Source organism: Brassica rapa, chromosome A06 (genome assembly GCF_000309985.2).
Source record: "Brassica rapa cultivar Chiifu-401-42 chromosome A06, CAAS_Brap_v3.01, whole genome shotgun sequence".
Taxonomy (NCBI): domain Eukaryota; kingdom Viridiplantae; phylum Streptophyta; class Magnoliopsida; order Brassicales; family Brassicaceae; genus Brassica; species Brassica rapa.
Window position 1 is genome coordinate 19822150 of NC_024800.2, and position 16423 is coordinate 19838572.

The 16423-nt window shown below is 33.5% G+C and overlaps 2 protein-coding genes across 2 annotated transcripts; both read left to right on the forward strand.

Moving 5' to 3' along the window:
• Positions 1-294: 294 nt before the first annotated feature.
• On the forward strand, positions 295-6371 carry LOC103874150 (glutathione S-transferase T3-like). The gene is made up of 2 exons (XM_033272313.1): positions 295-3309; positions 3528-6371. Exon 2 carries the CDS (start codon positions 4087-4089, stop codon positions 4960-4962), a length of 876 nt encoding a protein of 291 aa, XP_033128204.1. The 5' UTR covers positions 295-3309; positions 3528-4086; the 3' UTR covers positions 4963-6371.
• Positions 6372-6460: 89 nt separating this feature from the next.
• Positions 6461-6916, forward strand: LOC103874151. The gene has a single exon (XM_009152567.2). The coding sequence runs from the start codon at positions 6461-6463 to the stop codon at positions 6914-6916; it is 456 nt and encodes a 151-aa protein (XP_009150815.2).
• The last annotated feature ends 9507 nt before the right edge of the window (positions 6917-16423 follow it).

The window sequence follows — 16423 nt, forward strand, 5'->3', positions numbered from 1 at the left end:
TGGGAATGAAAAGGATATATGACTATTTGCTGAAAAAAAGAAAGAAAATTAAACGTCTAGAACATGTTTAATTTTGTTATTATTCGATGTCAAATGAGTTGGTGGTGAGCTTGAAAATTGATGCCAATTCATTAGTGCTTAATTCATCTCCTACATTCTGTTTATTAATCTGTCAGCTATTTCTTTCTTTCTTTTTTTTTTCATTTTGCTAGTTTATTTTATTTAGAAGTTATATAGTTGTTGCCTACTAACTCGATCGTGTAAGGGGGGAGAGAGGGAATATTTAGAAAGTGGGAGATCTGTCCGTAATTTAGTCCCGTGTTTTTCTCCACTCGATTCCATTTTTAGATGTTTTTATGGAGAGCACGTATTGTCTTTTAACCCTTTTATGTAAACAAAGCGTGTTTTGGTGAACCATTCTAAGAAGTTTATATATGAAATAAAAGTAGTAGAGAAACACGTATTCAAACATATTGATTTCATATTGCTGACTAGAGAGAGAAGCTTTTAGCCTTTTACATTATATATAACGTATGACCAAGTCATGGTATGGAGGCTAGGCTAGGCTCTTTCCGTTCTCTCAACCGGATCAGAGAGTAAAAGCTTAGCATTCCTTATTTAAGTCTACTAGACTCGCTGGACAGTATAAGAAATGCACGTAATCAAACATGGATGGTTTAGTGGCAGTGGTAAGTAGCTTTTGGAAATGTAAACGATCCGGATTCGAATCAACTTCGGGATATTAAATATGTGTAATCACCCAAATATGAAATTGTGTTTTAGACCTTATTTGAATATCTGAAGAAAATATTCATTTGTAGCTTACATCTGTTTTTAGAGATTAGTCTCAGCTATTCCGCAAACGCAGTATATTCCGAATTAATCCCAAAAAAAAAAAAACTTAGCTGCACGTGTATAGAGGATTGCCAAGAAAACTCACCTGTGGTCGAATACAGATTGATTACGTCATATGTAACTATAAGGGCCATATAAAGCCCATTTACTTTTGTTTCAGGCTTCAAGGATTGGATCTCGTGTCGGGTCAAGATGTGGTCCCTATAAAGCCGTTTCTTGAAGATTTTGACAAAACATTATTTGTTTGTTTGAAAGACGGGAGCATTTTGTCAAATGCATTGGCAATTGCCGGCACTGGATCTTGGGCTTCTCATATTTAAGACAAATAAACGTAGGACTGAGCATTTTATCCGATATCCAAATCCGTATCTGAATCCAACAGGAAAAACAAAAACCAAAATCTGAATCAAGTAATAAAATACTAGAACGGGTTTGAATTATAAGAGATTAGATATTCGAATCCGAACGGTTAATATCCAAACTCGAATGAATATCCAAAGATAACCAAACATATATATACTTAACCCTATATTTCTACTTTACTTTTCTCGTTTTATTTAAAATAATTTATATTAATGCTGCACATTGCTTAAAATCAAATTATATACATATAATTATTTGCAAAATTATTTGCTACTCACTTAAAATATATATCAAGCTCTTGTTTCTTGCATTAACAAAATTATATCCAAAATCTCAAAACAATAACTAAATTAGTGTCTTTATATTTTGATAGCTTTATCTCCAAACTTATTAATAGTTTAATCTATTAAAAATTAGAAAACCAGTTAAGTTAAAAATATATTTTAAATACAAAAAAAAACTTAAATAATGAATACATTTTTTTCTTCAAAATCTAAATATCCAAACTCGATTCGAAATATCAGAACCCGGACATAAAATACATGGACCCGATCCGAAGTAGAAATATCCGAATGAATTCTATACTTCTATAACAAAATACCCAAAAATTTTAAATACCTGATCCGGACCCGAATAGGTACCCGAACACCCAATTCTAGATATACGAATAAAGTCAAAAGTCTAATTTTACTATAGCTGCCACGTGGGATGTGTCTTTGTCCAATCACATATTCACATGCACCCTTTCTTCATTTGATACACTCTTGTTGAACGCATGCTTGTTTGAATGTCTAATGATTCATATCGTAAGTTTGAAAACTTGGAATGTATATTTTTATATAGCTTCTAGTCCACACTTGTAAGTTGTAACTACTATACAAAGCGAAATAGTAGAAGTGTAACATCTCGTGATCATGTAGGTTCCAGGCTGGTTCTGCAGAACATCGATCCCAATCCCTCGTTTGTGAGCCCTCGCTGACTCTTTAAGTAGGTTGTTGGTGCGCTTGGCCTTCTTCGAACTCGACTTTTATTGTAACCATCTTTCGTGGACTCCAGTCTGGTTCTGCAAAGCACCGACTTTAACTTCTCACCTGGGAATCCTAAACTTCCCTCATGTAAGTTATTTGTGCGCTCGGCGTTCTTCCGACCCAAAAACTCACGTTTTAACAACTCTCTCACAAGATAAGTTGTCACCAATTGAGTTGCAGATTAATTGGTGACAATTTATCTTGTGGGAGAGTTGTTAAAAGGTGAGGTCCTAGGTTCGATGAACACCAAACGCATTAATAATCTATCTGGAGAGAGTTAAGAGTTCACAGGTGAAGGGTTAGGGTCGATGCTCTCCAGAACCAGTTTGGAGTCCACGAGACTGATTGTTATAAGGAGTATGATTAAATTTAGAACGTTATGTTTCAGAATACTGTTTTCTATTTTCAAACCAACTTTACTGCGATGTTTAAACATTATCTGTTCATAGATCAAAACTATTACATAGGCAAAAAAGTTATGAATATTTCAGTCCAATAAACTTGAGTCTCTTTGGTTTGTTTTGTATATATGTACAAAAAGAGGCATCTAATTAAGATTGAATTCAATCTATCGGGGATAAGTTCGTATCTTATAGATAAGTCTTAGAAGAAAAGTTTAGGCCATGATTATCGGCGTCCCACTTAGAATATCTTAGCATTAATAGGATTATAAATAAATGAAAAACATGCAATTAAAACTGGGACGGCCTTAGTTAAGAGTTTTTCGGTGGCGTCCTAAGGAGACATGTGCCATGTCGCGAATGGCCGAAAAAAAAAGAGTAGGGCAAAATCGATTTGGGAACACTTTCCTCTTCTCTCTCGATCTCTCCTATTCTCTCCAGATCTCTCGACGATCTCTCCTCTTCTCTCCCGATCTCTCGGCGGTTCTCCTCTCGATCTCTCGACGGTGGTCTCTCGACTCTCGGCGGTTCGCCTCTCGATCTCTCGACGGTTCTCTCTCGACATTCGACGGTTCTCTCTCGACTCTCGACGGTTCTATCTCGACTCAACAGCGGTTCTCTCTCGACTCAACAGCGTATTCATCGATTCGAAGTTGAAGAGGGTAGGTGTTCCTCCTCTGTATCGAGTCTTTGCATGTATTAGGAATTGCATCGCGTTGTAGATTTAGGGATTTCAAAAATCTATAATTGGCTTTCTAGTCTGTGAGAGTGTGAGAGAGTGTGCTTATTTGATGAAAGTATTGAACATGTGTTTCGGAAATCAATACTAATTTGATGAAACTGAATTTTTTTTTCCGTTTGATTCTGAGTGTTTTGTTAGGTGTGGTTCGTCTGCAATTACCGGAAAAGGAAACAACTCTAAGAAGAACAATCATCTCGCCCAAAGTTGAAGGTAATTGACTTTCTCTTCAGCTCTCAAAGTAATCTTGTTCGTATAATGACATGATGGTAATCTAGTTTGAATAGTTTGAAATAACTCTCTAGTTTGTTTGCAACCAAATCGTCTAGACTTGGACTCTTGTTTCTGTAATGAACTATGCTAGTTTGTATACCTTTATTGCTAGTTTGTGCTGTTTGAAATGAAAGGCTAATGAACTATGCTAGTTTGTATACCTTTATTGCTAGTTTGCCATGTCTGAAATGAAAGGCTAGTTTGATTGAGACCAAGTCTATTATGTAAATGTCATCATTAACGGTTACTTAATGCACTTGCAAAGTTGGTTGTGTAATGTGTAATAACTGAGATGTACTTTGGTAGTTAGGTCATTATGTTGTGTTAATTACAGTTTCACCTATTAAACCGAGCTTCTAGGAGATAATTTTTTTACCATCATCTTCTTTCTCTTCTCTTCTCGGGTCCCTTCTCTCTTCTTACTGCTATGAATCCGTATAGCCAGTCCTCTGGTTATATGGGCCTTCTTCAGAATCAACAGGAAAGTGTTCTCCATGAAAACTCTCCTTATGAGAGTTTTCATGGTGGATCTTCAGAAATCCCTCAATTCAGTTCTAAACAACGTGAGGCTCCAACTCCACCTACAGACATACCCGTAGAGCGTGGGAAGAGACACAAATGGACCCCAGCGGATGACGAGCTTCTAATCAGTGCCTGGTTAAACACATCTAAGGATGCTATAGTCGGCAATAACCAAAAGTCTGGGACGTTTTGGCAACGAGTAGGAGATTATTTCTTAGCGGCACTACTTCGAAGAGATGGTTGTGAAAGTAGCGAACATCTCCATTATAAGCAGAGGTGGCACAAGATCAATGATCAAACTAACAAGTTTTGTGGTGCATATGCGGCTGCAGAGAGGCAAATTAGTAGTGGTCAAAATGATAACGATGTTATGAAGGTGGCCCATGACATCTTCTACTCTGATCAGGAATCAAAATTTACACTTGAGCATGCTTGGTGTGTGTTGAGGCATGAACAGAAATGGCTTAGCCTCAACACCACTAAAGGTTCTGGAAATTCAAAGAGGAAAAGCGGTGAACCAGGTCCCCAACTGTCTTCCACAAGTGTTACTGACCATGAGCTCCGGCCTGAAGGTGTCAAGCCTGCAAAAGCTAAAAGGAGTAATGGTCAGGAGAAGTCGGTTGCTGATTATACAAGCGTTTGGGAAATGAGGCAGGCGGAGCTCGCGAGGAAAGAAAAACTCTCCAAGCTTGCCATACTAGACATTTTACTTGCCAGAAAAGAACCCCTCAGTAAGGCAGAAGAAGTTGCCAAAAACAAGCTACTAGCCGAGTACTTTTAGCTTTCTAGTCTCGCATAAACAACCTCCTTAAGTGTCTTTAATTTATGCCTAGCTTTCTATGTTTTAATGTACTATTTTGGTTACGAGTTCCTCTATGTTTTTAATGTCGCAAGAACAAGATCATCTATGTTTATAATGTACTTCTATCTTTATGTTGGTTATGCTATGAATGTATGTGCTTCGTGGTTGTTGAACTTGGTCGTTGGTTTATTAAAATGAATGTGCTTCTTTATTAATTAACTCTCTAATATTACCCTTGTTATTTTTTACAGGTTTCATCAAACATGGGTCTTGACTACAGCTACACCCAACCTTCCCAATATGAGGAGTTTGCTCGTGATGAGGCAGACAGTGACAGCAAAATTGAAGCGCTGATTCGTCAAGACCAGGCAGAGCTAAGTTACGTGAACGGTGAGGAGATTCTGTATCCTCCGCAGCCTGAGGTTGAATTCGGTTTTCCACAGACATGCTACTATGGTAGTCAACCCCAGCTAGCTACATCGCAGAGTAGAACCGATCCAGGTAGAAGATACTACACATGTTCTAACGTTGATGATGGAGAGTGCCATGTTTGGAAATGGTGGGATGAGGCTGTAATGGAGGAGATGAGAGCCAGGGATAGACACACACTTCAGTTAGCCGAAAAGGTAGATTCTCTGAACTTCTTGAGTGACTACGAGACTGAGCAGAAGCTGGTTAGGCTAGAGAACCTTGTGTTTGAGTTGGCAAAGAATAAATCAAGGTCTAGCTTTGATTACTTTGTTGCGGTTATGGCCATTGTCATTATTGTAATAGGTATTTTCCTCATCTTTATGTAATATGTTTATGAGGAATGGATCATTGATCATGTTTATGTAATCTGTGTAATGACTTATGTTTTTAATGAATTGATCATTGATCTAACCTATAATGTTTTATGACTATTGGAACTATTTGTACTTACGTGAATATCTTTTGCTCGTAAGTGACGGTCTTGTGATTGAATATAACACCAAAACTTAAGTGTGCTCGTGAGTGACTTGTATTGTCAAGTGTGCTCGTGAATCTGTGTGTGTCACAGGAGTACTTGTATTGTGACAAGAAATAAAGTTAAAGGGTCACAAGTTGTAGTAAAGGGTCACAAGACTAACAAGAAACAATCAAAGAGTATGATCTTCTTTTTCCTATAAATAAGAGAAACCAACTTCACAATTATATATATCCACCTCTCGTTAAAAACATACTTCTCCTCTCTACTTATCTCATTCAAAACCTTTGTTTTTTTTTCTTTCACAATGGCATCATCTTCCCATTATCACTACCACAAAGATGATGACGCTGAATTCGAATCTATGTTTGAGGAATTCTTAGAAATTCCAGATATTATACCCGAACCAAAAGAGCGAAAAAACGTATTTTTATTGAGAGAAACCGAGAAGACGGGCACAAGAAGCTTTGGAATGATTATTTTAGCGAAACTCCAACATTCCCGCACAATATATTCCGGAGACGGTTTCGAATGAACAAGTCATTGTTCTTGGGTATTGTGCATCGTCTCTCCGAAGAATTTGAGTATTTTAAACCAAGAGAAGATGCAGCCGGACGGTCTAGTCTATCTCCGCTCCAAAAATGTACCGCAGCAATTCGTCAATTGGCGTATGGTGGTGGGGCTGATACCGTTGACGAATATGTCCGACTGGGTGAAACAACAGCTAGAAAATGTTTGCACCATTTTACCGCCGGAATAATCCACTTGTTTGGCGATCAATACCTAAGACGTCCAACACCGGAGGATCTGGAAAGACTACTATATATTGGAGAACAACGTGGATTTCCAGGAATGGTTGGAAGCATCGACTGTATGCATTGGGAGTGGAAGAATTGCCCAGCCGCTTGGAAAGGAATGTATTCACGAGGAACCGGAAAACCCACAATTGTGTTGGAGGCGGTAGTTTTGTACGACCTCTGGATATGACACGCGTTTTTTGGAGCTCCAGGTACTATGAACGATCTTAATATTCTTGATCGATCACCTGTTTTTGATGAAATAATTAACGGAAACGCTCCGGAAGTCAATTACCATGTCAACGGAAGGGAGTACCATTTGGCTTACTATCTCACCGATGGTATTTATCCGAAATGGGCTACTTTTATTCAATCTATCTGACTCCCACAAGGTCCAAAACATTGTTTATTTGCTAAACACCAAGAAGCCGTCCGAAAAGATGTTGAGCGTGCCTTCGGAGTCCTCCAAGCTAGATTCGCGGTTGTTAGAAATCCATCTAATTTATGGGATAAAAACAAAATAGGAAATATTATGAGAGCATGTATCATACTCCATAATATGATTGTCGAAGATGAACGAGATTCATACACTAACGCTTCAGAATTTCAACAAGGAGAAGATGTGGATCCTACTTTTGTAGTCAAACGGACTACAAATCTCGGTACTACAATGAGACGTCGAGCAGAAGTTCGGAATACACAAGGCCATCAACAATTAAAAGAAGATTTGATTGAAAATATATGGGCTAATTTTGGACATTTTCCGAATATCTAGAATTTTTAAGTTTCTATGAATTCAATAAAATGTTATTTTGTTTTTTTTTTAATGTTTTTAATTTTTTTTCCTTCTTTTTTTTTCAAGTTTGTAATTTCCTCATGTTTTATATTTTAATGTTAAATGTTTTATTTTAAATTTATCTTTAAAATGTCATTACTTATTAAAAATGTATACTTTATTAACTAAGAGATATCTAAAAGTCCTACCAATAATCCTAACTTTTAGCATTGTCCTTAACTTTTTCTCTTAACATCAAAATAATATTAAACTAATCTAAGGACTTAGAAATTAGTCCCACCAATAATCATGCCCTTATAATGTAAAGAAAAGTTTATACCGACTTAAAGACTTGTATAAATACGTACGTTGTAGATTGGTAAATTAAAGCAAGTCAGTCTCATGAATTGTATAGTCTTCGTATCATTTAAGAGTGGGTGGGACCTGTTCAAAGTTTACTTTGATCATTTCGACAATTTTACAGGCTTAGCTGAAAACGTAAGTAAAAGTGATTAAAAATGAGTAAAGATAAATCTTGTTATTTTTTCTTAGGGCTAAATCCTGATGAAAATTAAACTTGATTTATCTTTGTTATTTTTATTTGTCCAAAGAGGAGTAACCAGTTAACACAACCGCTTTTCTAAATGGAGTAAACAAATCTGAAGCAAATGGTTAATACATGTATAACTGTCTTCTAAAATAATAAGCTGAATTGGTCTCAGTTGATTGGTTTATCAGCTAAGATAAGAGTAAGACTGATGTAAACACCAACAATTTCTTGTATATCAATTGAGAAACATTACAACATTATTTTGTAGCCACGTGTCACCGTAAAAATGAAATTCATAATTCTTAAAGAAATAGGTTGGTCCATCTTAACTTATAATATACTTCTTACTAAACTAACTATTAAATTATTAAATAGTGTACAAAAGAATATTTTTGCACTTTCCTTAAATAAAAACTACAGAACTGCCTAATATGATTAACGTATATATGATAATTAATGATGATGAATAATAAATATTTGATAATAATTTGTGTATCTTAGCTCTTTTTCTGTTTAATTTTATATTATTAAAAAATATTAAACAATCACATTAACTATATAATAAAAAAATTTATATGTTATATTTTAAATTTTTAAAACGACTACAAATTACTAAAAACGTTAAATGTCTCACACTAAAATTTTGTGATCAATAGTTTAATTTTTCTGCTAATAACAAGATACAAATGATAATAAATCGTATGAATATGAAGTCTCATTTACTAGACATTCAGATCATATATTACATATGGTTTAAAATTAAACTATATAACATAGAAAAATATTTATATATGATAATTTCTAAATTTGTATTGAAAAAGTATTGAAACCTTAATATTTTAATTTTGAAATTTGCATTCAAAAATTCGCACATTAGAAATTTTGTATTTATCATACGAGTATAAATTCTCAATAATAAATATTTATATTAAAATATACTATATATTTATATTCATGTCATTGAAATTTAGTTATATACCATATAAAATAAATAAAATGATTGTTTTGATTAATTTACCCAAAAAGTGTCGTAAATAAACAAGATGTATTGTTTTGATTTATGTATTTAATCTAATTTAATTATATACATAATATGTAAATGAATACAAATAAATAATTATATATAAAATATTTTTATATATAACATTTATCCCGCATAATCGCTCGGATCTTAAGCTACAAAACAATCGTATTTTTTCAAACCTCTTAAAACGAAGTTACTCGCAACTAGCATAAGATAAGTTACAAACTAGCATAAGATATTATCACTCCCCTAGATATTATAGTAACAACTAACAAGTGTGGATTCTAGGCGAGTGATTGGATGTGGAAGAATCAAACCAGTGACAATACCAACAAAAACCTAACCGACAAAACAAAAATATTCTTATAAGTGGAGGTAATAATATATTCTTTTTGGAATATAATTATTGCTTAACCATGGGTAACAACAGCTTAGACATTCGCTTGAAAAAGGGAAATAATAAAATACTTATTTACGGAAAATATTAAGAATTGTTGCTAACATATCATAACAATCATATTAAGAATATTTTTTTCACATGTGTATTTTAATAGTTTATTTCTTCATGTTAATTTCCCGTTTGATTTAATCAACTGTATCGGATTAATTTTATTTGTTTAGGTTGGACATCGTGTATTGTTAATGTTTACTTGGTTTTGGTTTGGTAAATCTTTAGTTTTTAAATATATTATTTTATTTCTTTGTTTATCTAGAAAATTTAGAATTTGTCTTTCTGCATAAGTTTGATTCTGAAATAAATGGTCCGTTTTATATTGTCCTTTAAAGATGATTTAATATAAGATGTGAACAATGCGATAGACAAAAAATGAGAATCATATGTTAATATTTTTTCTTCAGTTGATTTATTTATTTATGATAATTTCTGGTTAAAATTAGAAAGAAATTGTTTTAAGATATGTGTAACACCAGTTCAACATCAACAGTGTTTGTATTAATTAATAAATACGAGGGGACCATAGAAAAGGAAAAATAATAACAGTGCAAGGGTTATCTTAAGTGCATTTAGATTGTGATATTATAAAGGAGGATCTATATGAAAACTTTGAATGTCTAAGGTCTGTATTTTGTATGTCTGTCACTTTGAATTTTATATATTCGTAATTTTCATATTCATGATATGTAAATTATCAATTGGTGTAAGAAAATATGAAGTATTTATCCTCGTTTCAACTTCCAAACATTTTTGTCTTTTAATTAATAGTATGCACACTTTGTTTTTGTAATATGTGCATCCAAACCTAAAATAACTAGTACAATTAGCATAAGCAATCTAATGGGTTCTTCGAAATCGATTTTGACGCATGTGCGTTCTTTCGAACATGAACTTTAGAAAGACAAGTGAAGCTTTTTTTTTTGGGGTTTTTTTTACTCACATCATATATATTTTTTTTGTCTTGTTTTAGTTATTTCTTTCTATCTGTTTATTGTTGAGTTTTCTTCTGGTCGCAACTGACTTAGCCCTTCGGATCATTAATTTTAATATAAGTATTTGGTCTAAAAAAAAGTAACCTAATGGCAGGATACAATTCTGTGAGGGATTTGACAGCTTTAACGTCCCACAAATGCAAGTTTATGGTCTGATTCAGATGTGAATTAATTCGCTAATGAACCATCGATACGAGTTTTTATATCATATTTTAAAATATTTCAAAATGTGGTACTAAGTGAATTACATATTATCAAAAGTTATATAAGCCATTTAGCATGTTGAAATTATAGTAAAAATCTATATCAAATTATTATTTCATGATATTAGTAATATTATAAATTTCCATAATAGTATCATTATTATAAATTTCATAATAGAATCATTATGCAAATCAATGTTCTAAAAATGCTAGACGGTGATTAAGCGTCTTATAAAGGACTATTATTTAGACGGATGCCTAGACCAATATTTTTAACATCTAAATTTAGAAAAATAATTTTGATCATGTCCGATTTGTTGACCAGGTGCCGTCTAAATCGATTTTTAGAACACTTTCAAAATAATCAAGATATATAAACTGATATTATAATAGTATTAAGTATTCAACTAGATTTTGACCCGTGCTTCGAAAGCGCGGGGTTTATGGGTTATATACGAAGTTGGATATGAGATAATATTTTGAGTATATTGTGTATTATTATGTTATAAAGTCGTATTATATCGAATACAAAAATTTGTTTAAAATTATATAACTTATGAATAAGTTTATTCGAATTTTTTTATATACACTCCTATGTAACGCTTTCTTAAGTATAAAAATTTTACCTAAATTTGATAAACGAACCAAACCAATACGAAATACAGATTGAGGTTCAGGATTGAGAAAAAATACCTATTAGATTTTTTTGGACCTGCGGGTCTCTGTTGGACTCCGGGTATCCAAAGTACCTAGAATGTTTTGTTCATATTATGTATATTTGAGTAATTCATATATGTTCTCAGTATAAAAATATTATTGTAAATTTTGGATTCGTGTTTTCTGTTAGTTTCAGGTTGTGGGTAAAATTTCAAATTTTAAAAATATATTTAAAATATTGCATATTTTTGGTTCTCGGGTAAGATTTTGGTCTTTTAGATATTTAGTTATTGCTGGTATTTGTTTGATTTTGAGTATTTTCGTGTTTTGATTTTTTTAGCTTTTCAGATTTTTTAGATTATTTTGTCCTAAATACTCGAACCGAGCTAGACTCATTACGTAGCCAAAGTACATAGTAAATTTTACAGATACTTGAATTATTGACTCAAACTTGTCTGGAACTAAAAGGAACAAATCTGAACAAAAAAAAATTCAAATACCTAGTTGGATATAAGTGTCCAAGATCCAAAGAACTTGGACCTGAAAGAAACCGATTTATATTTGACCCGAATGCCCAAATCTAACCTTTCATTATATTTTTGTGCATTTTATAAAAGTTACATTTGATCAGTTGGTGAAACTTAAAATTTATTTGAGAGGTTTTTGGCTAATTTAACATATAGATTTGTAGGTTTTTTGTTGAGCTGTAAAAAAAAATATTTGTTGGGTTTTTGATAATTTTAAACGTATCTTAAATACTAAATTTTTATTTATCAATAAAATAAAATTAACATAATATATCATTTTTAAACTTATCTTAATTATGAAGCTAATGAGACATATTTAGAGAATAGTATAATAAAGTATATGTGATAATATTTTCGTGAACCAAATTTATGTGATCGTATATATATGGTATAATCTTTTTGTTTACAAAAAGATATGAGTCCAATAAATAAAAGCTTTGACTAAATGATTGTTAGAAAAATTTAAGGCAACATATTGTTTGTCCAACTATTGTAAGACTAAAATATTATTAGTTAATGAAAGGGTTCAAACAATTTTTTTAAGTAAATTTATTAAAACTCCTTCCCTTTTAATAGTATTTATCAATGAGAAAATACGTAGTAAATAGTTAATGTCAAAAAAAGTTGATAATAGTTCCAACTATATATCTAAATGCTTTGCCAAAAAAAAAAATTTTTGTTAGTTATATTTTTATATTAGTTATAACGTATAACTTACTACATTTTGATTATCTCTTTCTAAGATTACAGACTGAGAAGAGTTATTCTTGGGTTCACCCCCTAGGGTGAACTTCTAGGTTCACCAACCAATAGAATTTTACTATTTTAAATTCGACATCTTTTAAAAAAAGAAATAAAATATTGTCATGTTATTATGTTTTTAAAATAAAAAGGTAAAAAAAAATAGTTGTTATAAAAGAAAAGATTTTTTTTTTGAAATATTGTTAACATCGTCAGCAAAACACTAAACCCTAAATCCTAATCCCTAAATTCTAATCCCTAAACCCTAAATCCGAAACCCTAAACCCTTGGATAAACCCTAAACCCTTGGATAAATCATAAACTCTAAATAAAAAACACTAAACACAAAAATCCTAAACCCTTGAGTGTTTTAGTATTTAGTGTTTTTGATTTAGAGTTTATGATTTATCCAAGGGTTTAGGGTTTACCCAAGGGTTTAGAGTTTCGGGTTTAGGGTTTAAAGATTAGGATTTAGAGTTTAGTTTTTTCTTAAAAATATTTTTTTTGTAATTACTACTATTTTTATTTTTTATTTTTTGTCTTTTTATTTTAAAAACATAATATAACTTGATAATATTTTGTTCTCTTTTATAAAAGATATGAAATTTAAAATAACATAATCCTATTAGTTGGTGAACCTAGAGGCTCACCCTAGGGAGTGAATCCAAGAATAAGTCGACTGAGAATACACGTTGAAATACTTGCGTTGTTAAAGTGTAACCATATATATGTATTGTAGATGTAAAAAAATTGTAGATGGAAGAATAGAACAACAAATATGAGTAAGCGAGGAGCAAAATACACAAGTTGATCCATTTGCTAAATTTAATTTTCTCACCGATCATTGACCCGGTCAAAGGCTGTGTCCTCTGTTTGTCAAGTTCTGATAAATGTCTCTAATCATACCAAATGTCGCTATTTCACATGTAATTACGCAGCTTCGTACATATAGATGCCGACTGAATATTAGCCTCTCACTCAATTCTTCTTTTGGAAACACTGATACAATTCTGTTACATGAAAAAGTTAAATCTAGGGATAATTCTCTTATAATATGATATTCTTTTAAAAGTAATCAGTAATAAAGGAACCATGTTTATTGCTTGTGTCCTTTTCATATAGAATACAACCCTTTAACCAAAATCTTAAGAGCTTTACACTATTATCATTTAAAAGTTTAATAAATAAAAATTTAAAACCTTTATATGTTCAATGTTGGCTAATCCCGTCTACCATTTCTAGTATTCCATTCACATATGTAAAAACATTCCGAAGTACTCATTGGGAAACGCAATTATAACGAAACGGACTAAATTTCAATGCTTTTTAAATGTGCATTACTGTCAAGTAATCTTTATATATATAATACAGTTTACTCTCTCCTGGTGAAGCCACCTCAGCATCCAGGTCACAAACTCGAAGGCTCTGGACGTGACACGTGTCTCAGCTGCTTGAAACGCATCACTTCATTAATTCACCGGATGGGCTTATTTTGTTACGCGTGTTTTGTAATATTTGGGCTAATAATTTCAGATGGGCTTATTCTTCTAATTTATTCACACCGAAGCTGGCCAGCCTTGAAAGGAGAACAATATATTCACGATTTGCTAGGGTTCGTCGTCTTTTTCCGATCTCTGACAACGGATTTCCAAGATGGTGTGTGAGTCGAATCGTCATGAGGAATCCCTGGTAGAGTTTCATTGGCGTCATTTCATAGCCGAACCGTCACGAAGAATCCATGGTCAAGTTTCATTGGCGTCGTTTCATGTAACGTTCTTCTGCTCTGAAACTTACGGGATCCATTAAAGTCGCCATTAACAACCCTCTCTGGAGGCGGTGGATAAACACCTATAAAAAGGTCAGTTTTCTTCCCACTGAATATCATCCTCAACTCATAACAACACCAGAAACTTATTTTCATTATCATGGCAAACTGAAGGCCGGATGATCAGCATGTACTTTAACATCGTGGATTTTGGCCAAAATCAATAAAAGAAAGTTCCAGTAACCAGAGCTTTTGCCGGGAAACCAGAGCAAGCAGAGCGATTGCTCTGGCATTTTTTGATGTGAATTTTGGGGAGCTTACGTATTCAGAGGTTAGAACAAACTATTTCCTACTGTTGTTAAGGTCCTAAAGAACACTTACTATTTCACTCATTTAAAGGTTTATACTCCAAACTTTTCTGCCACCAAGTGGCACCATTGTTTGTGTGAGTGTTTTTGACAGGCTGCTATGCAACTCCATGAGAAACTATTAGTCTTTGATGAGGATCGAAAGGTGATCGTTGCAGGGAGCTTAAATCCAAAATTAGTGGGAGGTAGGCCTGGCAACTCCATGTTGTATTATATTTCGTTTCCAGCTATTGACTTATTTGTTAATATTTTTTTCCCTCAAAAATGTCACTTTTTTCTCAATGCAATCTTAGGGTCTCATTTCTATTTTCATAATGATTTTTACACAAATAACGTTTGAGTTGTTTGCCTTGCGGTATGTTTTTTCAGTTTTAAAGTATCTATTGTACTTATACGCGGCATTTTCCAGTATCCAATGGAGTGAGATGGGTCGGCCTCTACTGCTATACAATATGGAAGGGTTAAGAAGATCAAATCTTTAACACTGTCGGAATTGAATGCTTATGTAATCACTTCACCACCAGAGGTTAGCATCCAACTTAAAACCTCCAGCTTACTCTGCAACTGCCCTGTTACAAACCCAAACACTTGCAGGCTGCAGAGTTCCTATGCACTCTGGAAATTGACAACATTGAAACATCAAACGCGTGGTGCTACATCTCATGTTCGAAACGCTCCCGGAAACTTCAGCGTGGTTTTTTTATGTTCACTGTGCCTCATAGATATAGTAGGGAGGAACTTAACACCCCAGCTGAAGCTTTCAGAATTTAATTTCCCAGCAAAGCATCAGTCATTCACCGTATCCGCATTTTTGATCGCAACGAACATGCACCTCTCCCGAAATTCACAGCACAAGTAAGCTCACTCCATTCATACTTACGTTTCCTCACTCCTTGCATTGATGCCTTATGTTTCCCATTACTTCTCCACATGGAGGTGATGATAACCCGACGATGAAATGCCATGAGTTGGAGCTGTGAAAAAAGATTCATCCCAAGGATTTGAAAGCTGTTAGTTGTCAACAGCGGCGGCCCCAGTAATCATGTCATGGTGGAAGGCCACCCAGGAGGAAATATCGAACCAAACAATATCCCTGTCTCCTGAAGAGTTTCCAGAGGCCGATGGTGTGCACACTTCGAAGAAACCTCGCAATGGGTAAGCTTCAGATTATTAGAGGCCACTAAATTGTTGCTGACTCTCACAGCTGCTTTGTTATCAATTAATTAGGTAACTAAACCTAAAAATATAGAGCTGTAAAAGCTCAAAACTTTGAATATAAACAGTTGGAGTAATGTTTGGTTACAAACTAACCTGGTGCAGGAGGGAATAGGTGGCATAAGTGTGGCGGTGTTCATCCTCCAAAAAGAAATAGAGAACCCAAGTCTCATTTTACATAAATATTGTTTACTATGAGTGAATGGTTGAGTGGTGGGGATTTGTGTTTAGTAGGCTACACATCTCAAATTCAATATTTAGTTTAAACGAAATCAGTTATCGAAGGATGTGGTTTACATTTTTCTGAAAAGTTGGTTTTTTTTTTTTAAACACTTTCATTCATAATCAGGGATGGACCCATATACAAAAGGAGTAATTAAAGGAGCATCTAAGCAAACCAAATTGACAAGCTAGACTAAGGAAATT

What these genes read in the sequence shown, in the direction of transcription:
- LOC103874150 (XM_033272313.1), top strand. Translation starts at nt 4,087, where the DNA reads ATGAATCCGTATAGCCAGTCCTCTGGTTATATGGGCCTTCTTCAGAAT.
- LOC103874151 (XM_009152567.2), top strand. Translation starts at nt 6,461, where the DNA reads ATGAACAAGTCATTGTTCTTGGGTATTGTGCATCGTCTCTCCGAAGAA.